We start from the raw sequence: 25,880 nt of genomic DNA on the forward strand, positions 1-25,880 counted from the left end.
TGCAGAGATGGGCAAACATATGCTTTGATACCAATATGTTTATGAAAGACTATATTGGTTTGGCTCTGTTTTTAATTATGGGATAATTACTTGTTTATTTTTTTATCGGCCAAAGTCTTTTGTAAAGTTAGTTTGGAGACTTTTTCATTCAAGTGTTTTCAGTAGCATGACCTGCAGCATTCTTTATTTATATGTCAGAGTCTGTATTATTAAACAAAACATACAGTAGGTATAGTTGCTGTAGTCGACCACAGCATTATGGAATAGGCTACCCTCAAATGAATAAGAAAAAGCTCTCGGAATAATTGTAGTTAGGTAAAAAAAAATACCTGGAAAGTATCTAAAAGTATTTAAAATATTGTATTTTAGCGCAGTACAACGCTGCTTATTTCTTTGGTTCCAAAGGGAGCCCGTTGATTGGCTGCGGGGCGGCCTGACGTCAGTGGAGCTGGAGGTGGAGAAATGTTCACTTGTGTGTGGGACAGTGTGTCTGGCTGGTCCCGCGAAAGCGCAGTGAAAGTTTGGCGTGAGAGCAGAGGAACTCATGGAAGAGGCCGGATGAAGGACAGTTTGAAAGCGGGACTCGCGCGGCTGCCTTCTTCTTCGCTGTAGCGCTTCTTTTTTCATTTTTTTCTTTTGCCAGACTCGTTCAGGCTGTGGCGGCTTTTCAACGCGAGGTCCGCGGGGATTGAGACTCATCTCGAAGCTTCCAAGATGAACTTGGATCCGGTGCTCGGGAAACTTTCTGTAAGTAAACACGACGAGCAGCTCTTTGCTGTACTCGACTGTTTTCAATGTATATGAGTCTGTGTCACTTATTGAAGCTCCATTAATGGTCAAAATATGCTGGAAACTCCGCGGGTCCTCTCGTCGTGTGCGCGCTCCGTGCGCGGCAGCGGCACAGTTCACTTACTAGTTTATTAGTGATTTTCAAGTCACACACACCACAGTCCTGATAATGCTGTGGAAACATGGAGGTACACACACACACACACACACAGCCGTGTCTCCATGACTTCAGAGGACATTACACTGACTTTCAGTGATTTCCTGGAGACTTATTCTCACCCTAACCAGAGTTTCTACTTGCCTAACCCTAATTAATACCAAAACTAGCCTTAACCATAGGTATTACCTGCCTAACCTTAACCGAAACCTATCCTTAATTATAGTTTCTACTTGCCTAACCTTACCCAGAGTTTCTACTTGACTAACCCTAACCCTATACCAAACCTTAATCTAACCTTAACCATACTTACTATTTGCCTAACCCTAAACTTAACCTTTAAACATGTCTTGACCCTAAAATGTAATGATTCACATTATGGGGACTTGGCTTTTGTCTCCTTAAGGAAGACAAGGTTCCATAATGTGACTGTGTTTAGGTCCCTACAGCATATTTAATACCTTGACCAAACACACACACACACACACACACACACACACACACCCTTTGACTGATTTGTGGGCACGCTGTGCTGTGACACGGGAGCTGAAATCACGACCAGGCCTGTGAACTTTAGCGAGTAGATGAAACAAGCCTGTTCATTGTCTCCAGTGGAAGACACACACACGCACGCACGCACGCACACAGGAAGACAACACTGTGTTTGTTGTTGCGGTGGTTTGTTGTTGACTGAAGTTGGTTATTTCTGTCCAGGAGCGGCGCTCACCTGAAGTACATTGGCTCCTGCCTCTGCTCTCTTGTGCTCAGTACAGTACATGTGCTGTATCATTCACTCAGCCCCCTCCTCCTCCTCCCCCCACCCCACCATTAATGCCACCATCTGTGTTGGACATCATGTGGTCATAATGTGCAGACATTGAGCGTATGATGGCTCTCCGTCTGTCACAGCGGATGTAGCCGGGCCCTTATAGGCACTATTAATAGTGCGGCGCAGCTCCGGCCTGCATGTGGAGTGCACTTCTGCTCCGAAACAGACTTAAATCCCACTGTGCGCGCAGTGTGAGAACCACGGGGTTTTGCGACATGTCTGAGGCCGTAATCAGTTTGACCCCTGAAAAGCCAAGAAATCAACTTGCCAGTTAGTCAATTAAAGCCACCGTCTCGCAAAAGTTTTTCCATGCAAGATTATTCCACTCTGGAGCCTTCACAGAGACGTCTTTTCATTCCTCTGCTGTTGTTTTTTCCAGCTGCACAGCACCAAAGCCTGACACCAGAAACACTGTAAGCTCGCTGTAAGGCCTCGAAGTGTGACTATTTATTAATAGTCTTCTGGTTAATAAAAAAAACTTAGGATAGACTCTCACTTCCCTTAAGACACTTCCTTTACTGGTTGACATAGTTTGAGAAAAGATGCAGAAAAAGAATCAGGGTTCTTAATAATGCAACAAAGGAAGTTCTGCTTTTTTTCATAGATGGTGAGTGTCGTCATCAAACTGTAAGTTCATCGATATTTCATCACACAGGACATGTGATGAAATACCATTATACAGTTATTACTGTAGCTCTGCTCACTGTAAATACTGCAGTTAAAGTAGATATAACCTCTGCCGGTGTGCCCTGGAGCATTAGTGTTTGCTTTCTGCGTTGTCGGAACTGTGTTTTAAGTCATGCAGTGTTCCATTACTGAAATCAGATTTACTTCTCCGGGTGGCAAAGTCAATGTTTATCTCCTCTGTAAACCACAGTACATTCTGGAGGCCTCGCCAGCAGGCCCTGTTGCTAAGGGACTACCAGGAAAACTTCACCCCCCACCCCCATCACCGCCACCCCTCTCCCCCTTTGCCCCTCTCTCTAATCCCCCAACCCCCCTCAAATTGCCTTGAGTGTACGTGCCTGGCCGTCCAGTAAACTTCCTGTCTAGAGTACACAGATATGCCGATATTAATGGCATCAGTTTACTTCTTAGAATTGTCATGCCCATGCAAATGTACACTAGATTACTATCTGTGATTGCAGTTTACTGTGGGTCTGGGTGTGGGTTCACACAGGAAATATTCCCCCCTCTCTCTGTGGACAACACAGACGAGGGCAGGACTGACATCTGGGACAAGCTGAGGCCAAACTGTGTCGCTGGGGACACAGTGACAGTAGTTGTCAACAAATGGGCCACTCTGTAGCTTTCCCTGAAACTGTAACCGCTGCTCTGACCATGTGAACGGTTTACAGCCGAGCCTGTGGCTTAGAGAAGCTACGGTACACTGAGTGATGCAATGCAGTGCAACTCACTCACTGTCAGACACCAGGTGCTTGTTTGCCTTTTTTTTTATTTGCATGACCCTTTCCTCCTTTACAGGATGAACAAAATAACAGTTTTTTTTAAATGCGGGTAAACCCACAAAATAAAGGCGACTGACCTCGTTCCCACTACCAGTGGAAGAGTTAGCTTTTTCTGTTGTTTCCACCAGATGGGCCACGAACGTGCCTAAAACTGAGAAGCTTTCTCACTTCACCTTGCCAGTGTTGCGTTTTACATGAATCGAAGAGGAAAAAAATCACTGTTGCACGTTGTTCCCCATATGTAATAACGTGCCAAGTCCCGGAAGTTCAACAAGCATCACTACGTTGCGCAGAGAAAGGGCATTATTAGTGTCTAGAGCGTCAAAATAAAGAAGACGAAGTGAGCCTGTTCACCACGGTGTCACGTTTCCATCAAAGTCGATTGGAGCCAGAGCCGATAAAAGCCTGTGTCCACTTCAGAGTCATTTGACCCGGGAGTGAATCTATTACCATTTCAGACAAAAGCTAGATGTAAGTGAGTATTTGGTTTTATTTTACCAAAAAGGGTTATAGTTTCCACTCAACTTTTTACAGGAAAGCATTACTGATTACTTATTGCGTAACCTGTTGCAGCTTTTGTCGTCATCAAGGTGAATAACTCTGCAGTTATCAAAGGCCTACTGACTCATTCAGGGAGTGCCACCTGGTCAGGTGCTGTGTACTCATATAAGGCATACCAATGGAGGCAAGTCAGAGCTCACGTGAATGGTCCGTCTAGAGATAAGTAGGGATTTACTGCAAGTCAGACAGTGACCCTGGCACTGATTTTTATGAGGAGGTACTCCTTTGTATTGTTAGACATGTGAGCAGAGGGGGTTTAACTCAATGTAATGTTCACATATTTTGTATTTCTCACTGTAGTTGTTCCTCTCGTGGGACAAATCAAGTTGAACTCACTTAACTCATGTCATCAGGAATTTGCAAACAACTGTATCACACACGCGCAGCTCTGCCATGTGTTCAGAATCATGTGATAGGTCAGATCACATGAGTCACAGGTATACAGTTCTCTTTGATGACATTAAACCAGAGTTAGACACTGGTTGCCCAAGGGTACAAAACTACTCTCAACTTTGTTTTTTTTACTTCTCTTGAACTCATTTCTGTTTTGACTCTACCACTTTACAAAAGTTTAAGACGCATGCGTAATGCTTACTGGGAGGACTGTGTTGTCAGAGAGTGATTTGTAGATATGAGAATAAAGCCCGGGGTCGCTATTTAACTCCAATGTTTAGAGCTTAATTCATTGTTGTTAATAGACTTTGATTATCAATTTATAATTTTATTTATTTATTATGAAAAAAAAATCCAATTATTCTTTGATCCCAGAAAATCCAACATAAGGATTATCTTGCTTTTTTTCTCCCTCACAAAACTGGGATTTAATGTCTCTGGAAAATGTGCCCTGGTTTGTCAGGAAGTGGGACGATTTTGTAACTATTGTAGGACATTGACGATACAAAATGATTGATTAATCCCCAAAATGTAATTATTTATGCATGTATTAAAATGCCATCATGCTGTGTCACTGCAGCAAATGTGGGGATTTCAGCAATCGATTAGTCAATTAGCAAAATTACAAATAACTTTAATAATCAATTCATGGATTCAAATATTTTTCATGCAGAAAATATCAAATAGTCGTGCTTGGCGCTCCTCAATAGTCACGACTTACACATTTTTCTTGTGTAATGTGATCACAAACTAAATATCTTTGGTTTTGACTGTTAACAAAACAAACATTTTTTATGGCATATCCATGAATTTTCTTGAATCTTAAACTATTCAGTGGATTATTTACCTCTGCAAAGGAGGTTATGTTTTCACCCCTGTCCTGTTTGTTTGTTTGTTTGTTTGTTGGTTGGTTGGTTTGATTGTAGGCCAGATCACACAAAAGCAACTGGAACTATCACCATGAAACTTGGTGGAAGGATGCGGTGTGTCAGGGAAGAACCCATTAAATGTTGATGTCGATCCAGATCAGGGGGGTGTTTCATGAATATTTTCCCCTTTAACATTGTGAGACAGGACATTTTCATTGATTTCTGAGAATGATTCAAAAATATGGTTTCATTATGGCCCACTGTTGGGCCATGGTGGAAGTAGGGACTGCCATTTCAGTTGATAATGAAGAACTTTCTTAGTTACCGACCTCCTTTCAGACTTGGCAAGTCTAAGCATCTTAAAAAAGTAAAAATGGCTGTGTAGGATGCTCTGACATTTAGGATCACCTCAGAATTATGAACAAAAGACCAGACATAAGGTGTAAGACATAAGGTTTGGATCAGCGTTCTATCCTTTGACTTCCTGCTCTCCTGGATAAATGACCAGAACATAACAGCAGTGGTGAGGCTCAGACACAAACTCAACCTTTGTCCAGAGAATGGACATCTGTTTAGAAAGACATAAATCCAACTTAAATTCCAGCTATTGATGGTCCTTGTTGACCTGCTTCACCAGTCACATATTCCACATTTTTTCTTGGGATGTGTTTATAAAGAAGGCTATGAACTGCCGGCGCTTCACATACTTTTTTCCACTTTTACACAAAGACAAGCTTTAATGGAGCTAATGTGATTGTCTCTAGAGTGAGCGGATGGATTCCTGCACATACTTGAATCTATTAGTCACCCTTTCTTGCTCTTTTCATTCTCTCCCTCCTGGAGTTGTCTTGTGAGTCGCCACTCTGCCTCTCCGTGAAGGGCCTAATCAGAATTTGAAAAGCCTAAGTTAAAAGCCTCCCTGCACGCAAATCTCGAAATTCAATCTTTGAATGTTGCTGACGTTCAAATTCAATGTCCTTGCTTATCCCTCAATAGCATACCATGTGAGTCACAATTGTGGTGTGTACAGGCGTGAGCAAGCTACCCTTAGAAACCACAGAGACCACCTCGACTGCACAGTGTGCGTCATGCTGCACCTGTTTACAACTCTTCAAGCTTTCACACTTTCAGCTCTCTCTTTCACTCATCAAAACAACAAACCAACGTCATGGTATCCGTCATTTCACCAACTGGGGACTGGAATTCATTCAAACTGTCGTCACTGCAGATTGTTTTTGTTGTTTCTCTTTTTGCTCTGGTATGAAGGTGAATGTTACCTAACCTGCTTGTGACACACCGTTACACTCGTCTTATTCGGCGAAGCATACCTCCCGAGGAAACTCAAGAATTTGTGTCGTGGAGCGGCTGCTTCCTCGAGTTATAAATATCCAGCCTAGCGGATATGTTGTGGGTCTAATCGGGTGCTGGGCCTGCTCTGAGGCCGGCTGCTGTGGAGGGAACAGTTTGGAGCTGAACCCTGCATGAAGCCTCTGTATTGTCTCAAGCTTCCTGTGCTCCCTGAGAGGAGGGGGCTGCCGCTTTTCACACGCTCCCACACATACACTGTATGTGTGATTGTGTACTCTATTGTATGTGTGTATGTAACCAGTACGGATTTCACACTGTTAGTACTTTCTTCTCTGACTATTTCAAGCTGGCACTGGGTGTTATTCTCTTCATTTTGTTTCATCCAGCTTTATAATGATGAATTTACCCAAGATTGGCTGAATTCTGGATTTAGCTTGTAGCAAGTGTCAGACTTCTCTCACTTGACATGAGCTGGGCTGTACTTGTCTTCATCATCTAACACAAAATGTCAGTGTAATTTATCACTAAAGAAGAGTCACGCCTGGGCACCTCCCCGTGCTCTCAGCGAAGGCCAGGATTTATCTGCAAATCAGAGCTCGCAGTGCATTCACTGTCCTCTCTGTCCTGTCAAGGTCAGCGCAGAGAATCAGAGTAATGCCACTGCTTATTGAATTTAGTGTCGTTTAGGACAAATTGTACTTGATCCGTCATCTTGACATGCTGGTGTTAGCCAAACTTGGACATTGTTCTTCACTGTTAAACTAATTACAGAGGACAACTGTTGTTGTATTGCATTTCTGTTCCGTTTGGTATCGCGCTGTAAACCTCTGATAAATATTTAGTTTCATTATTTGAGTTTCCTCAGGTTAAAGAGCCATATGAATACTTCGTAGCTACATAGATTGGAACATTGAGAAGTTTAAAGTACTTCATGGTGAATAACATAAACAAAGCTATTTTTTTCCCTTAAAAGACAAAGCAGAAATCATGGAATTGACTGTAATTGATTTAAATGATTAATTATCAATTATTGGATTAGTTGATCAACACAAGAAATAATCTGCTCCTGCTCCAAGTAATATTGGTAACAGAATAATTAGGAGTTTTGGAAAACTTATGATGGCTCTAGTAAGTTGTGGAAGTTGCAGCCCTGCATATGCCTACAGCACAACACATGACATTAGATAGTATTTATTCAGTTAGATAAGACAATTAGAGAATTAATCGCAACGAAAAAACAAAGCGGGAGAAAATATTGGGAAATAGTTCAACAACGAGAGAGGACTTGATTTGTGAGATTTCTCCACAAACTCCGACATTAAATGAACTTCTCAGTCGTGGCAGCTGTAACACAGACGCTGTACTGTCTCTACTTTTGAGGTGGAGGAGGGTTTCTCTCTCTCTTTTGTGGCAGCGGGAGGCCATGGTATTTGATAAAGACGTGACTTGGGGTGAGGTCAGAGGAAGGCACATGTCGCTGGCATTTGAACTGAAGTAAACGTTTCATGTTAAAGTCATTTATGATGCATTGCAAATCAGCAGCTGCAGTGAAACATGTTCTGAGCTACAGTGCTGATATATCATCAGGGGGAAATGGCTAAATTGTTTAGTGTAGCCTGAAAATGAAAATAGTAATGGTCACTTATCTGTGTTGGTTTACGTGTTTGTGGACTCAGACACTACAGCTGCTGACCATCTTTAATCCGATAGACTGATTAAGTTGTTAGATCACTGGGCACTTTAGGTTAAATTAAAAAACTGGATTAAATTGATTGCATAAACTACAAAGTGGCAATTTCAGCTTTCTAACTGGTTCTGTAGTCTGCATGAGTGAGTTGAGAAAAGTCATGTGAATACGTCAAAACTGTACGTGAGAGGTTTTTTGATATTCTGAATCAAAATTTCTCAATAGCTCTTTTCTCGCTGTTTTCTTGTCTGGGAGTGTGGCTGTATAATATCGTAACTGTCACTAGTCAACAACAGTTGATGGAAGAAAAAGATCAGCTAATAAGAAAAGCATGATACGAAGAATCAGGTCCCACTCCGGATACAGGAGCATAATGTGGTGCATCATGTCTGTCCTTATCAGTCGGCTATGATTGAAATCATCTGTCCAATATGAAATGAAGAATCTCCCTTGGTTCATTTGCGTGTGTCTGTGTCTTGTGTTGTGTGCGAGAGTTCATTGCATTTTCTGTTTCTGCCCTTTTTTTGAATTTCTCTATAATGGAGGTCAGTGTAATTTCCTCTGGAATATGGAGTGATCACAGCCCCCTTAAATGGCCCACTGATAACCTGGGTCAACTGAGAGGATGTCCTGTCAGTTAGTCACAAATGCATTCTCAGTGTACACGGCATTCTGTGCCAAGGCCGTTCATCCATTTGGAAGAACGTGGGGTGTTTATAGAGGAAGTGGAGGGAAGCTACTGTTGTCAGAAAAACAGGAGGTCTCTCATTATTTTATTGTGACTTTTATTAGTTTAACTTGCATCCACACAAGCACAGTACTAACCCATCATACATGCAGACTGAAAGCGTGACAATGGGACACTGTTCCTCCAAATGATCTGCAGTCCGGCCCACTCATTGTACAGAGGATGGAGAAAGGCTGTGAAGTGGAACCACTTCAGCCGAGGTTTGGACCGTTTCCAGGAATTGTGGGTTTGGAGGGCTTTCTACACTGAGGTTACGGTCACTCAGTCTTCCTCCGCGCTCGGTTATAGAGGTAAAACTAAGCCACATTGTGGCTGCCCATAGCATTTATGTATACAGAGCACTTGTGCCCATGTAGTCTAGAAGCCTTAGGATATTAGTGTGAACACATGTTGAAGGCCTTGTTCGTTTTCCCTGAGTCCAAACGGTCTGTGTCTGAAAAAATACCACAAACCAGGATTCCCGCTGACAAAGTTGACCATGTTTATTACAAAATAAAAGCTGGAAGCTTGTTTTGGATTGTCATATTAGCACATAGAGAGTAGAATCTCTGCTGTCACATAAAAAATCTCCTAAACCATCAGCATAACTCACAAAATGTATTTTTCACTTTTCAATCTAAAACTTATTTAAAGGAGGTTAGGTTTTTTTTCTGCGTTTGTAAGTTATTTGGTTTGTTGATTGGTTGGTTTGCAGGAATATGCAAAAACTACTCGCTGGGCCATCCCAAGGAGGAAGCTGTTCATTTTCTGTGCGGATCGAGTTTTCTTTTTTTCTCTTTAAAGCTGCGAGATAAGGCATTTTTCCCAATTTTAGTTGTTTTCTCAGAGAACAATTAATGTATGTTGATGAAAAAAATACAATATAAATTAAGGGGTATTTATAATATATAAATTGGGGGCAATTTGGTTCAGATCCAAATTAAAATCTGGATCTGGTGAATTGAAATGTGGTGTCATGAGTGCACTTTAGTGCCTTGGATGAGGCATGCATTCTACTGAGTGCATGTTGGTCAATAGAAAAGTAAGAAAATGAATCATCAATTATTTTGACTATCAATTAATCCTTTAAATAATTTTTATAAGATCCAAGCATTACTTCATGCTCGTCTCTGTTTTACATCAATGTAAACTGAATATCTTTGGGTTTTTGGACTGTTAGCTGGAAAAAACAAGACATTTGAATGCATCGTCATGAACTTGTGATGGACACGATTCACCATTTTCTTACAGTTTAAAGAACAAAACAGCAAATAGCTTCATCTGGGAAATGATTGTCAGATGAACCTGTATTAAAACAATTCACAGTTGCAGCTGTATTTCCCTTTTATAAAACACAACTGTGTCGCACTGTGCACCACTGTGCACCATCCTTGAACTATGGAGCATAGCAGGTTAGCTACCGGGATTGGATACACCTGGGAATGTTTTAAATAACGGGCCCCGAAACGGACAAAGATGTGAAATGATGTAATCCCCGTGCCGTCTGTGCATGTTCACTGTCAAAGAGACACTTGAGTTTTGACTTCTGATTGGCTGTAGTGATTTAGTAGCTTCTCACACCTGGATAAAAATATTTTTTGGGGGCACCGATTGAAATTTAACTTTCTCCTTCTGCTCTGCGGAGGTGTAGGATTACCTTCAATGCAGCAGCTCATTCTTTCCGGCTTGTCTTCCCCCCCCCCCCCATCTTTCTTTCCACTGCTACATGTGCTTATATACGCATTTTTCTCTCTTTGCCTTTTCACACGGCCTTCCACTTCGCTTCCCCAGTTCCATGTCCCTCTACTCCCCCCCCACCCCACCAGCAGTCACACACACAGTGTATTCAAGTCTAAAGACTCACCCTGTGTCATGCAAGCTGTTATCCCCCCCCCCCCCCCCCCCATCCTCTCCTCTCCCATCCTCTCTCATTTTATCTCCCTCCCCCTTTCCGTCTCTCTTCTGCCTCCCCACTCCCCAGAATGTTTGGATAGATCTAAATGGTGTGATTGTGACTGCTCTGCCGGTTGTCTGCCCCTCCACGTCTGCCTTTTAGCGTCTTTGGAAAGTCTGACGTGAGCAGAGTGAAGGGAAAAGGCAGAGAGCGAGAGTGAGAGCGAGAGAGAGGGGAAAGTTCCTTTGAGCAACAAGGCATGGCGGCCCTCCAGAGAGCCCAGTCTAGCGTCAGGAGCTGGTCTCGGCCCCAGCCTGTCCCTCTTTTCTCTACGTCTGTCTCTGTGCTCTCCAGCCTTTCTTCCCCTCATTCTCCCACACGGTCTTTTTAAGACTCTGTATTCCCACTAGAACATCCCATCTTCAGCCCGTTGTCTACATTGTCTCACTTTTTTATTGACCCTCCTCCGTCTCTTTCTCCCTCTCAACCTGGCCCGCTCCACCCTAACCTGTTTCTTTCTCTCCTGGTCTGCTAAAGGTGGGGAGAGGGGGGAGAGAGAGACAAAACCTCCAGATCTAGGCCTCTCATTTACCCAGGAGGTGTCGCGTTGCGTTTGAGGCGCTTCGTAGCGGTGTCGCATGTCGCGGCATTCAAAGAGCCGGGGTTTAAGAATGTGGGTCATTTGAAGTAGAGGCACTAAAGTGTGTTGTTTGCCAATGAATGGGGCCTTCTCACATTGACATGGTGAAAAGCGTGTGAATAAACACCAGCGCCCGGGGGCCACACTAAAGTGTTCGGCCATATTCTTCTCAGTACCCCACCTACACAGGCCTGTTATTATCTGCTACATGAATGGGGTTTCTGGAATCCCATTTGATATGGGCACCGTGCTGGTGTTAGCTGAGATACCTTATCAAAAACCTTTTCTGGTACACCCACAATGGAGGAAGCAGACTCTTTTACTTTTAAGAAAACTAGATCATGAAATAATTAAGTTAGGCTGCCTGTTGCACTGCAGGTAGTTGGTGTGTAGCTCTGGATTATGCACACACAGGATTGTTTTGCCTCCAGTTCTGACCAGCTGCATGTCTCCCGTAATTGCTTTCCCACGGCAGATGTTCAGATCAGATGGTTCACATTAAGCTGTAGATTGCTCACACAAGGTTTCCTATGAAGATAGATTCTCCTCTTTGCTGTCCTTTATCTAATGAGTCTGGGTGGGTGAGTCTGTATAATGTGGATACACATGATAAAGCAAAGTTTTTGTCTTTTTTTCCCCCCTTCCCTTCTTTTCTTGTCCACCTCCCTGTTTTTCACCCTGACCTTGATGATTCAGGTGTTGGTGGCAGCGCTCCTCAGTGCTGGGCTGGTGTGTCACTCAGCGGACCTTCCGGCATCGCAGTGGTCCGGCGAAGAATACAGAAACCTCACGCTGCGACAACACAGAACCTGCGTGGAGAACGAGCAGTACCACCACCAGACACTCTGCTGCCTCAACTGCCATGCAGGTGAGGAGGAACACATTGTGTACAATGTACAATCACCCTTCAGCTGTGATGGGATCACGCCGGTCAACCCATGACCACTCGGATTATTACATTATTACATGAGTGCTCAGTCCACACGGAATGAACCAAACCCACCTTCAAACTCAGCCTTCAGATCTCGACTACACTTCTGGAAAGTTTGATGTTAGTGTGGCGATGCAATCTGACAGACAAACACACCAAAACACTAGGGTTGGGCAATTGAACAAATATATCCTCTATCTGCGATTGGCTGAGTTTTTTTTTTTTCATCCATTCAACTATCTAAATAAACCTACGAACTGGCATTTATTATTTATTATTATTATTATTTATATATATATTATTATATATATTAATTTATATATTGTATAATTATCTGCACTCACACGTAAACACAACGTCATCGGACCATACTTGCATTTGCCGATAATGGCGTGAGCCTCTGCGCATAAGTGCATATACTGCCAATTGGCTGTTGTTGGGCCGACTTGGTCGATAAAATAAAGTGGAAATAATACAAGCCCCACTACCATGGCTGGTAAGATCAAACTTGTTTCTTGCACCTTAAAGCATTGATCTGTGTCTTCTAATATAAAAGAGCTGACATTAACCAAAGCAAACCCATAACCTGAACTGTATCATAAACCAGTTTTGCAACCATTCTTTTCCTGGTGTGGAAAGAATGTGCGATGTCCAGGAGCTGCTCCATCCCAAACCCATTAAAGCAGAGTGAAGCATCAAGTGAAGGGAAAAAAACAGGAAACCTGAGGTTATTCTTAAGTCCTGACGGAGTTTTTCAATGTACCAAATATCTTTATTTATTATGTAAATAATTTGGTAAAGCCGTTAACTTATTTAGTCAAGATGCAATTACTGCATGCTGCTGCTAGGCTAATGCAATTATTGAATTTACCATTATGAATACTGAGAAATCCTGTTTTTTATTGAATCAACTCAGGTTTTGTATTTCAGTTTTTTTCCTTTTAAACGAAACTTCATACAGACACATTCAGCAGTCGTAAATCCCCAATGTTATTAACTAATATGTCATTTCTAAAACACATGCTCCTTTATTGAATAATGTCTGCATGAACACATTTATTAACAGTTTAAAACCTTGTGTTTACTTTCATCACATTGTTTTGTGTCTCTTTGACTTTACAGATTCAGTGAAAGTGTAACTACTTTAATCAACTTCATTTCTTATAGTGAAAAGCTGAGGCCTCATCAGTGTCCACAGAGACAAAAGTACAAAATAATATTTAGACAATTAAAAGTTATTATTATTAGAATTAATGGATATGAACATATAAAACAGAGCAGTGTGTGTGTGAGACGTTGGAATTCTGTTTTCTTGCATTCTTGCCAGTTGGTCAGTTTTGACACATGTTTAAAAACCACTGTGACAACTTAATGGAATTAAATGTGTTTGCTTCTGTTCGTCACTATGATCTTTTATTTAATCAGGCCTAATGTTTTTGGCCTGGATGAACTTTGAAAATCAGTTTTTACTCTGAACCAAACAATTTGACCAGTACCAACATTTCTGGGCCTTTCAAACTTTACCGAATATTCACTGCGCTCAACCTAAGACGTCTTTGCAGCCATTTTGTTGTTGTTGTTATTTTTCATGTGTGCATCAGATAAATCCTGAAAACACATGAGAATCAATTAGTTTTATTCCCAGCATGCATGAACTCAGTATAGAAATTCAAAGTGTGACAATCGACCATTGGAGGAGGTCAAAGTGCTGTGTTGCTCAGTAAATTGGTTTCCTTACCTCCAGTCACCAAGAAATGTGGACGTCTTCCTGGAAAATCTCATGTCAAACTGTTAATAAATTTAAGCAAAGATAACACTTTACTCTCGTAAATGTCAAGCTGCATGTCCTGCCCCAACATCCTGTTTCAGCAGGAAATGCATCACATTGGTGACGTCAGGATGTGGCCGTACAAATGAGTGTAACCATTAATCACCTGAGTTGACGTCTGAGTGATCTCTTGTTTTGTTTCCAGGAACCTATGTGCAGAAGGCCTGTGAGAGAGATCAAGAGCAAGGGACGTGTCTTCCCTGTGAGCACGGACAGACGTACACGGAGCACTCCAACGGGATGAACCGCTGTCTGCCGTGCACCCACTGCCGTTTAGGTAACTCTTCATCTTGACTCTGGTTTTTCATATGATCATGTAAAAGTTTGATTGAGAGTTAATATACTATCTAGTTTGTTTTTTTACAACCTGGTCTTTTTTCGTTTTTTTCTTATAGCAAATCTCCATTGTTCTCCAATAAGTTGATTTAAAAGTCTAATCCCCTGAGAAACCACATTTAAATCTCCTATATCTGGATTTTGATTTTGATTTGCACCAGATTACACACACTCCCCTAAATATGCCTTATTTTTTTACTCTAAATTAGAGATGTTCCGATCCTGAAACTAGCATTCGAAATGCCTCCGATACTGCAAAAAGTGCTGGGTCAGGCATCTGCAGTCCACAAATACATGTACCAATCAGATACCACATTTTCAAAGAACATTAGTTTCACCCAGTTAAAACAAACTAAAAATGTCCTCAGAAATCATTTCTTCTTCACTGCTCTAATACAGCAGTTGCACTGAACTGCCACTGGCAAGTACATATTTTTTAGAGTGGCGAAGAACAAGCTATTTCTAGTACTGTCATGTGAGTTAGAGTTAAAATGTCATCAATTTGGTAATATTTAACGCATTCCCACAAGTCAAACAGCAACGCGTATCGTATGCAAGACTTCAGTTTTGAGGGTTGGCAATATTGTTGTCAGTTACAACATGAGCAATCTCATAATGTGTTTGAAAAGGGTTTAACCTGACTAACATTCCAAGACCCAAAGAGGCTCAATTAAAGGTTCAGTGTGTAAGATTTAGGTGAAAGGGATCTATTGGCAGAAATTTTATATATAATAACCCTAGTGATGTTTTCAATAGTGTTTCATCTAAATTGTACGAATTGTTGTTTTCTCTACCCTAGAATGGGCCCTTTATATTTAAATACTTTATATTTACATCTGGTGCGGATCCTCTCTTTTTTTTTTTTTTTTAACAGTAGCTCAGTCTGGACAAACTAAACACCTTTTGAGTTTTTATGACAACTGGAGGCTACCACAGGCTCCCCTTCATGTTGGTAGGGGAGGGTGAGGTGAGGGGGTATTCAGCTGAAACATGCAGCTTCACCACTAGATATCACTAAATTTGCACTGAACCTTTAACCTTTTCAGCAATGTGGAAAACCTTAAAATATTCACATCTTAGAAGCGGGAACAAGTAAATATTTGCCATCTTGTCTGACATGTTTGATTTATTATTTGTCTATGGACAGCTACAGTTAGTTTATCATGTCAGGTTGAGCCAGGAAATGGCTTTGTCATATCTGAATGCGGAAAATAAGTGCAAGGTTTAAAAAAAAAAAAGAAGAATGAAAACAACACTGAACTAAATTTAAAAACCGTACATAAAAGTAGTTTCCTGTAATCCAACTTGTCAAAGATATTATATTGCTTTGGAAAGTTAACACCTTACTGTCTGCGCCCCCTGCCTTTCACATGCACTTATGAAAATGTGATTTTCTGATGTTACAGGGAGTAGTAGGGCGTGTCTTTGTTGTTTTGTTCCATACACTGAATGTGAGCATGTTACCTGTCTCGGGAGACTTGCTTGTGTGTGTGTCTGCCCTACCTGGGTGAACTGGGTGTGGCTGTGTCCCATTGTCTCCCACACTGGGCGTCTTTGTGTCCAATGAAAGGCTGCAGCTACAGAAAAGAGACTAGTGTTACATAGGGTGTGTTTTGTGCTCATTCATTGCACTTTTTAAAATAGAGCTTTGTGTGTTTTTTGCTCTAATTTAAACGTATTTGCAACATAAAAACAGGTTAAAAATGAAAGGGAACACACCAAAGGAAACTTGGCGTGAAACAAACTGTGCTGTTACCGGTGAACTTCCTTTTATGAAATATCTTTGACGAGGCTACTGTTGATTGGATGAATCTTGGTCTGGTGTCAGATGCAGCAGGTTTACGGTCTCTTTAAAGCATTGCCTGAAGCTGCTTTCAGACATGCACTCCGGATGTTCTCCTGAAATTATCCACAGGAGCTGAATGTGAGAACACGAATGTCCGAGTCAGTTGTTGCGGTCATTCTCCAGAGATTTTCCTTCCAGCTCCCTCATATAAACTGCAGAGAAGTTGATGTGAGAATACAGCAGGATTATAACCAGAGAATTCCGCAAGGGGGCAAGTTAATGAGATTTCTAACACATGACGGACACAAAACTGAAAAATACTAAAATAATTTAAATATCTCTGAATGAAAAAGAGGAGACATACATGTAGAAGACACAGATGAAGAGGTCAACTTGGAAAGACAACGAGTTTCGAAACCTTTGGTGGTAAGGGCTGACACTGTTGTCAATGGTCAATTATTTGTGATTTCTGTATTAATTTGAATGGCCAACAACATTTTACAACTATTGTTCTAAAGTGAATAGAATCTTGTAAAAAGACTACTATGCTACTCTCGAGATACTCGGCACACCTACTTCCAACAAGATTTTCCGAACGAATCTGACCCAGAAAATCTGCTCTGTTATTCATATGTAACGGCTAACTCCGGGAAGTGTCTAGACCTGATTGGGCGGACGTTCTCCAGAGTTAATGTTATGGAAAATATTTCTTTCACTTGTATTAGTGATGTGGTTTTCAATCAGAACATTCTATTATTGACTTTAGCTTCTGATTAAACAAGCTGTATTAATGGCTTAGATTAGACAGGAAGTACACAGAAAAATGTGTTAATGTTCAATTTGGACTAAAGGGACGCTTCACTTCCTCATCGTCTCCGCCCACAACATCCAGACTTGTACAAAGCACCTACCAATGTGATAAAATAACAGAATCAAGAAGTATAGTGTTTTCTTCAAACACCAGCTGCCTCCTGGTAGCTCAATATCGACTTGTTGCCAACTGGTTTATTATGTTAAATGGAGGTTTGCTTTTACCCTGACTCACATCCTTTTTAAGGCTATTGTTGCTCACTTCCGTGTGTTACATTGCAGTCAACGCCGAGCATGAATATGTAACTGTCCTACAATAGCACTTTCCTCAGGCACCAGTCACAGTGTGTGTCCAACACGGCATATCTCAGATTGAAATGAGCTTCTGTAGCGCAGCGTGAAGGGAGCCGAGAGTGCTGCGGTGTCAACAGTGTGTAAAATGGCTCCACTGGGGTGAAAAACAACAACAACTTGATTTCTATTCGACTGAATTACCAAAATGATTAACAAGGTCCGCTTTGTTTAACTACTTTTAATTTTGCCTCTGTGTGCAAATTCTCTTCTAAGACATTTTTTCTTGCAAGGACCATTTGTTTTAGAAATCAATAGCATCATTGTAAGATATTTTCAGAAGTTCGATCGATGAGCATTTTTCAAATGTTTATATCTGATATTTTCACTTTTAATCAGCAGTTATTTGTTATGGCTCAATATTTGGGTGATATATCTGAGATGCTGGTCGTGCTGCAGGCTGGGCGTTTATCTAATGGCTAACTGTTATGTAAGAAATGTGATTGTCCCACCAGAGTGTTTACACCCTGTCTTTTGGAACAAATAAGACAAGCCCCACGGGAAATAGTTTTGTTGGAAAATAGTAATTTGATTGGGATTATTATGTCATTAATATAATAACAACCAAACCCATTGTCCCTGTTGGCATGATAACTTTCTAGACTCTGTAATAGTCTTCACTGAGGCTTCAAAACAAAAACATAATTAGCTGATTTATTGAAAATTAATTTCATTTGAGACAATCATTTACTACCTAAAGAACACACTATAAGCTTAGTTGTGTATATAATAATGCTCCTTGCTTGCCAGCCCAATATTGTATTAACTCATTAAAACCAACCCTGGGCATGTGCTCGGCCTGAAGGTTTTAACGTCATAACTCTTCTGGTTTGTGACAATTATCCATCTTGACAAAGTTGCGCCGAAATTCCCCTTTCAGCCGGCACATCTCATCTGAACACATTCACAGCCATGATGCATCACATGACCTGAATACTGTGAGCTGATTTGGTGAACCATGAATGGTGCCGTCGTCAGTCGGACTAACCTTAGATTTTTTCAGGTATATCCGACAAATTGCAAACAAATATGGATGACGCAGCTCTACCTCCTCCCAATGTACCAAAATCAAGTTAAAACATTCCAGATACGGTGCGGCGGTCTTGCGCTTTTGACGTCAGTAAGTCTGCGCAATTATGACTGGTGTGGAGGTCCCGCCGATACACATGCTTGACCAATCATGAGTTGGTCTCAGCCGTCTATCAAGCTGATTCTTCACACTATCTTTAATTGCATCAAATAACTAATTAAAACCAAACTATGATATATATACACAAGAAAATCACTTTGGAGAGACACAATACTTTAACTGAAACTCTTTGTGGTTATTGAGAACATTTATCTTAACGAAATATTCAACCTCAGACTTACACAGAGATAAAAAAATGAATGTCTCCCCATAAAATACACACATCTTTTCCATTTCATCAACAGAATGCTTTACAGCTCCTCATTAATTCCCAGATGAAGGAAATAAAGTGTTTACGGACAGATTACTGAGCGTGAACTTTGAATCTTTGCAAAGTTATTCTCAGCATGTAGCAAAGTTGACGTAACACATCCAGGTTAATTTCGTCATATATCCTCATTAGTAATCAATATGTGAAAAGCTTCTTGACAGAGTTTTTAAACTTACTATAAACTTTGTAACTGAGAATGCTCATGTTTTGCTACCAAATGCACCTAATGCTGAAATCTTCCCTTAATTGGCGAGCATAAACCTTAGGTTTCTATAAAAGGTTGACCTGTGGAGGTGGACTGCTGGCGTGTGATTAATTTTGATTGTGTCTGGCTACTGTCTTTGAGAGCTCAATTTAATAAATGAACCCTGCCAGATACCCCTCACTCATTATGCTATTAAAATGAGGAGAAATTCAGGAAGACAAAATTGGATCGTTTTTTGTTTTTTTTTCTTCAAACGATACCTCTTAACTGCAAACTGCCTCCAAATGAGCTTAAAGTCCACCATGTTCTCTCCTATTCAACACTATGTGATTGGTCTTGGGTTTAATGAATGTGATTATTAAACACTATCCTCGCTTCTCAAAGTGAGATGAAGTTGTGAACTCCTCACTCACTCACTCTAGGTTGGACAGTTAATTTGTACGTCTCTTGAGCTCTTCTCATAGAATTGGATGTGATAACAGATGTGTGTGGAACACTGCTTTACATTTTACTGTGTAGGGGGAAATGCAGGGGCTGGTATGTTGTGGTTGAAAGTCGGCTCTCTGTCAGTGTTACTGCTCCTTAAAGCACATAATGCCCTCTGTGTATCTATGTATCAGTCGCTTAAGAAAATCATTTCATCAAATCACATGGCTCCATATCTGTCTGTGTACTTTTTAGTACACATTTTTAGAGTGGCCTTTTGTTTGTCTTTGTAGAGATCTATTTAAATCTGATTAGATTTACATCCCTGGCCCTCCCTCTTATGATATTATTTACGACATGTCTGCTGTTTCACAACTTTCTCAACTATATTCACAGATCAGACTGTAACGGCGTCATGCACAACAACAACAGACACCAAGTGCCAGTGCAAACAGGGGACCTTCTGTGTGCCAGAGCAGGCCTGTGAAGTCTGCAAACGTTGTGTCAAGTACGTCTGGTTTACTTCTCTTTAAGATACCTTTTTTTTTTTAGTAATGACTTAAGGGGAACTGATTTTGCACAACAAAGTTTGTTTTCAGGTCTTGGGGAGTTACTAATACATGTGTGAAAGAGATGATAAAAACCTCTTGTAGCTACAGAGGGAGCTGGAAGTTTGATAAAGGGATAAATGCTGGTTCGGGCTGAAAGTACAAGCTTATATCCCCCAACAGAATTACAATCAGAAGAACCAAAGGTCGTGCTGCATTTTGAATGTTTTAACTATCACTTGAAAAGTATTAATTCGTTGTACAAACTTGCAGGTGTAAACCAGGGGAGGAGGAGGTGAGGAAGTGCACCCCCTTTTCGAACACAGGGTGTCGAAAACGGGATCCGTCCCCGACCAGAACCTCCACAGCCCTTCCCTCTCCGACCCCTTCCACCACAGCCGAAACAGGTGACTTCACAGTTTCATGCTGCTTTTCTCCTACTAAAAATTGTAGATTGGTGTGTCTAAAATTGAATTGTACTGATTCATTTTCTTTTTCTTTTTTCAGTGGTTCCTTTAATATCTTATATTTTCTTGGCCATCATCCTGATATTGTTGATTGGACTGGCTGTGTGGTGGTTCGTGATCAAGCAACGTTCATGTGAATTACCATGTGAGTTGACATCATGTACTGTACCTCTGTGATGCAGTTTCTCTTAATAAGGATGAGTCCCTAATGCTATGTTTCTTCTTTCAAACAGGCACAAAGAGCCATTGTGAATCCAGTGAAATTGTGAAGATTCCCATTGTAAGTTAACTTACTTCACAATGTTTACCTCTTTTTGATTGTTGTTGTTCTTGTGTGCCAGCAGTCACTATCGGGGAAGTTGCTGTTCATTTTTTTTTTAACACCCAGCGCTAAGCTAAGCTCCAATTCAAGAAAATGCCCTCGTCACCTTCCGTATCAATTATTGCAACTCTCTTCTTCTCTGGTCTTCCTTCTCGCGCTTCTCCGTAAAATGTCATCGCCCCAGAACGCAGCTGCCGGGATCACCACCAGAACCCCTCCCATAGAACACATCACCCCTGTCCTCCATTAAACACACCGGTTCCCTGTCAAACATTGCTTTGACCTTCTCCTGTCTGTTTATCCTCTATGGGGTCTTCAGATGTGAAGCCCATAGTCTCCCACAAGATATACGTCACATTGACCTTTCCCCACCTACCTCCTGACTTGAAACGCACCTTTTTAGACCTCCTTATTGTGTGTAATCATGCCCTGAGTGATGTCTTGTTTTTTTGATGTCATGATACATTTTTGTTATTATCATTATTATTGTTTGTAGTATTATTAATTAGCTGACATAATCTAGATACTATATGTTCATCCTCTTTCTACCATGCAGGACGAGAGTGGAGCCACAGCAGAGGAGCGGCAGAATAATCAGAATGCAGGTCTGGAGGGTGAGGAGTCCCGTCCGGAGTCTCGGCCCCTGCTGCAGGAGACCCAGGTCGGGATAACCAAGTCGTCTCCGCCGGAGGACGAGGACCGGGGACTAGGGGACAGCCTCCCTAACACAACCAGCTCGTCTCAAACCAGCCTGTCCGCCCTGCCCACAGCGGCTTCCTCTGGCAGCACTCCACACCAGAGCCCCCTTGCCTTCAGACTGCCCCCTGCAGACATGGTGAGGGGAGAAGATAAGAAGCACCAGAAAGATTCAGTTCCTTTCTGTTCAAGTCTGATATTTCATTTTCACATGTTCACCAATTTATATTTGGATTTTCTCGTTATAGGACGATCCTCTGCGACATCAACTAGTGCCACTACAAGGTAAGATTCCTGCTGGCGGAGAGGGGGGGGGGCATTTCCACTTCCAGAGCCATTTCTTATTTTTGTGTTGTTCTTTGCTATTGAAGCTATTTTTCGTGGCACTTGATTTGCCCCAAAAGGCGGCTCACTGTTCACAGAAAACCACACAGTTTATTGCAGTTCATGTCAGTCCACAGGGAAGTCAAATAAACAGTATCTCCTCAAGATCTCACATTAGCTGCTTGATAGATTAATAATCTCATGGACGGTCAGGCCATATCCTTCAGGGGTTTGGAGCATGCAGTGTTTTTTTGCCGTTGTTTTTTCTCATGCTAAATTAGACAAGACATGGCTTAACAGATTTGTTTGATCCTTTCGAATATTTTTTTTTTAAACACATCCCCGGAAGGGAAATGTACTGAAATGTACCGATTGTTTCCAAATTCGTATATAGAGACAATGCGCGCTTCTGTTGCCACATTCGTTTTTTATAAGTTTAACAATCCACTATAGGTCCATTGTAAGAAAATGCATTTGGATAACATTTCAAAATGTCTTTCTTTTAAAATTCATGGTAATTATTATGGCATTTGAAAACTTTTGGTTTTAATTTGTTTTAATTTTATTCCATTTTTACTTTAGTCTTTGCCTCTTATGTGGCCAATGTCCTTTTAGTCAACTGCCTTGGCTGGTTTAAAAACATTTTTTGGTTTTTACTTCTTGTTAAGATTTTTTGTACATGCTATATGAATAAGTTTACTATTATTATTCTCACAATTAACTTTCTCTGTTTTTAAAGGGTCAGAAAAATCCCTGAGGAAGAGCTTTGATTTGTTTGACGAGCACCTGGACGGGGGATCCACAAACAAGTTCTTCCGATCGATCGGATAGTCAGCGACAACAGCATCGGATCGCGGAAAACAGCCCCCCCGGGGACAAAGTTTATGAACTACTGAAGATCTGGATGCAGAGGCAGGGACTCAAAGCCGACATCAACGACCTGCTAGACGCTCTGCTAACCATGGGCCAGCGGCGCTCGGCAGAGAGCATCGCCAACATGGCGCTGCAGAGAGGCTACTATAAGCACGCAGACACGCCCCTGAAGCAGACGCAAACAGGGGACATTTAATACAAGACTAAATAAAAAGCACACAGACGCTGTCGGTGGACGTTGTGTCCTCACGAACAGGCTTACCTCTTTGTGCGGCCCGGCAATGTATTCAGAAGCCAGTAGTTTTAAAAAGAAAAAAAAACACAAAAAGGGGAAGGTCGAGTCATACTGATGAGCACTCTGAGGATGTCGAGGATCTGCCAAACACCGACGTGTTATAATGAACACGGAGAAGAAGGAGGTTTGTGCTAATAGCTAACCCAGCAACCCAAACAGAAAAAGAGCAGGGAAAAAAAACCTGAAGGCGTCAACTTCCAACCGCTGCGTGTTTCCAGACTGTTACGAAGCAGCACGCAGCCAAATACTGAAAGTCTCTCTGGTGTGTGGTGTGTGTGTGTGTGTGTGTGTGTGTGTGTGTGTGTGTGTGTGTGTGTGTGTGTGTGTGTGTGTGTGTGTGTGTGTGTGTGTGTGTGTGTGTGTGTGTGTGTGTGTGTGTGTCGCTCTTCTGGTCCCCCACCCAGATCACAGCACACGACCTGGAGACAGCATATACACTGGTTTGTAGAAGTGGCATTAACTACGGTCACTTATACTGTGCCTCACTGATGCACTGACCTCTGGCACATGTAGGATTAAAACTACAATAATGCTATGTTTTTTTTTTTTGGTTTGTTTGTTGTGTCTACAAGCATTTTGTCCGTTTATTCTGCCAACAGTTAATGTGCAGTCTTGCTAATCATAAAACTTACCTCTTCAATGCCTTTTGATGATCTAAATATACTTCGGCCACATTTTTCTATAATTATGATTCATTCATAGAGCATAGTGATTCATAAATCTTCGTACAACCACGTCACATTGTAGAAACCTCTTCGTCCGGCCTTTTACGTGTTCAGTGTTACTACTCATACATAACGTTGGAGAAGGAATTTCACAAAGGCTGTCTCTGTTAGAGCAACTTTCGACAGTTTAAAAAAATGTTTCCATGATATTTTCAAGTAAGTTACAAAACTTCAGAGGTCGCTTTTATTTATTGATATATTTATTGTATTGAATAATAACTATCTTTTATTATTTATACCATTGCCAAAAGCGACCCTGGAAAACAAGCACACTGTCTGTTTATGTTGTTATGATGTCTAGCTACAGGGCAAAAATGACTGACATCACATTTTTTCAAGATGTGACTGATATTTTGTTCGAACTCCCGTTTCTCGTTGATTTGTCAATATTGCGTGTGCCATAACCCTCACGAATGACTTTCCATTCACAGCACGTGCACAACAGTGTGGAATCTTACTTGATGCTGAAGAGTAGAACGTGTCAAATTTGAAGGGTTGAAATGACGGCGGGTTGAGTCCAGCTGTCGTTAGTTTAACCGTCTGACCGAATAGTCCGACCACACGTCAGCGGTGACTCGAGGTGCAGGTACGGATTGTTTAGACTCAGAGGAAGATGAAGGAAAACTTTTCTGGATTCAATAAGAAGCTCAAATGTGTTTTCTCCCCCCCCCCCCCCCCCCCCCCCCGATTCTGTCCAGTGTACATAAGAATGTCTGAAGAGCATTGAATCCTCACTGAAAGCATACTGTACACATTTTTACATATGCACAGGCTCTATCAACCCAAATGAATATAGTGAGGTATGAAGTTATTGAAGAAATGCGAACCAGAGTGGGTGCAGCTCAGGTTGTGACAGCTGAAACCAGTTTTTCTGCCGTCTCGTGTATAAAGAGTTACAGAGTTATATATTGTTGCTGCAGAGTGATTCTACAGTGCTGGCACTGCCATCTATTGACAGACAATGAAAATACAGCCTGCATCAATTTCTATAGGGACCCTACACACGCTGCTTCCTCACCTAACGTTCTCACTTCCAGCTTCTTTTTTAACTCCTCCATTTTTCCTCTTTTAAATTCCTCTCAGCCTTTTGGAAGTAGCATGGCAGTGAATAGGCTTCAGCGCATGTTCGAGTGAGTGTATGTCTCTTTTTTTTACATATATACTCTGTTTTTTACATATTTCATTGCAAGTCCTGAGTTGTTCAATCAACATCCCTCGTGTAACAACTTTCTGTCCAGCCATTTAAAATCATGTCCCTCACCCTTAGTTATTGTTTGCTTGTCATGGATTTCAGATTTACTTTATGCAAATATGACAAAAAGCTGTTTTTAATGTCAATTTCAAATAAATGTTTTGTACAGATACTTCTGTGTGAAGTGACTGATGTTTTCATTGTTCTTGTACACTGGAGAAAATTAAAAGTATCAAGTATTTTGAATTTGAACCATTGCTCTGCCAGATTGTGAAATTCTTAAACATTTTTATTTATTTTTGAAACATACAACTTATTAAAATAAGAGGATCACAAATTATATACATCTTTCGACTTCATAATCTTAGTATTGAAAGAATTATCTGAGATGAGGAGAGCTATAATCTTTATACATATGTTACATTTAATATTACATGAGCCTATAGTTAATAAAAGAACCCCACATGTCTAATCATGGTAGCTGCCCGTTATGAAAGGGTTAGAAGAGTAATCATGGTACGTAAACTGTTTACGGTCAATTCTACATAATGCTACATAGATAGCTTTCCAAAGCCCATTGATATCTTGATAGTTACAATACTTAATCGTGTATCCACAGCTTCATTTAAATTGTACGGAGTAAATTCTGCTGTGAAACCAAAGAGATGCTGAAAAATATTTGAACATTTCTTTTATTCCCTATATTGTGTGTTTTGTGGTAGAGCAGCGCTCATAGAGGCACTATAGGTTTGTATGTTCTCAGCTTGTTCACCAGTTATTCATCTGTTCGTGTTGAGTTGATAACAATGTGACATGGCTGACTCAACCGTCAAACAGGACATTGTATTTCATATACTGGCCAGTAGGTGATGCTATTGTTAGTGAACAATTACTACCTCAACCAAAGAGGTTATGTTGTTACCCCTGTCTGTTTGTTTTTTTTGTTTACGCAAAAATTACTGATCAGATTTCTATGAAATGT

The 25,880-nt window shown here is 41.1% G+C and overlaps 1 protein-coding gene across 1 annotated transcript; it reads left to right on the forward strand.

The window, feature by feature from the left end:
* The first annotated feature begins 420 nt into the window (after positions 1-420).
* Positions 421-25,070, forward strand: tnfrsfa (tumor necrosis factor receptor superfamily, member a). Its single transcript, XM_034602039.1, has 10 exons — positions 421-747; positions 12,020-12,191; positions 14,228-14,359; positions 19,853-19,964; positions 20,278-20,411; positions 20,512-20,616; positions 20,705-20,751; positions 21,350-21,628; positions 21,738-21,774; positions 22,553-25,070. Exons 1-10 carry the CDS (start codon positions 715-717, stop codon positions 22,642-22,644), a joined length of 1,143 nt encoding a protein of 380 aa, XP_034457930.1. The 5' UTR covers positions 421-714; the 3' UTR covers positions 22,645-25,070.
* The last annotated feature ends 810 nt before the right edge of the window (positions 25,071-25,880 follow it).

The sequence above is a fragment of the Hippoglossus hippoglossus genome, chromosome 12, assembly GCF_009819705.1.
Source record: "Hippoglossus hippoglossus isolate fHipHip1 chromosome 12, fHipHip1.pri, whole genome shotgun sequence".
In the NCBI taxonomy this organism is placed as follows: Eukaryota; Metazoa; Chordata; class Actinopteri; order Pleuronectiformes; family Pleuronectidae; genus Hippoglossus; species Hippoglossus hippoglossus.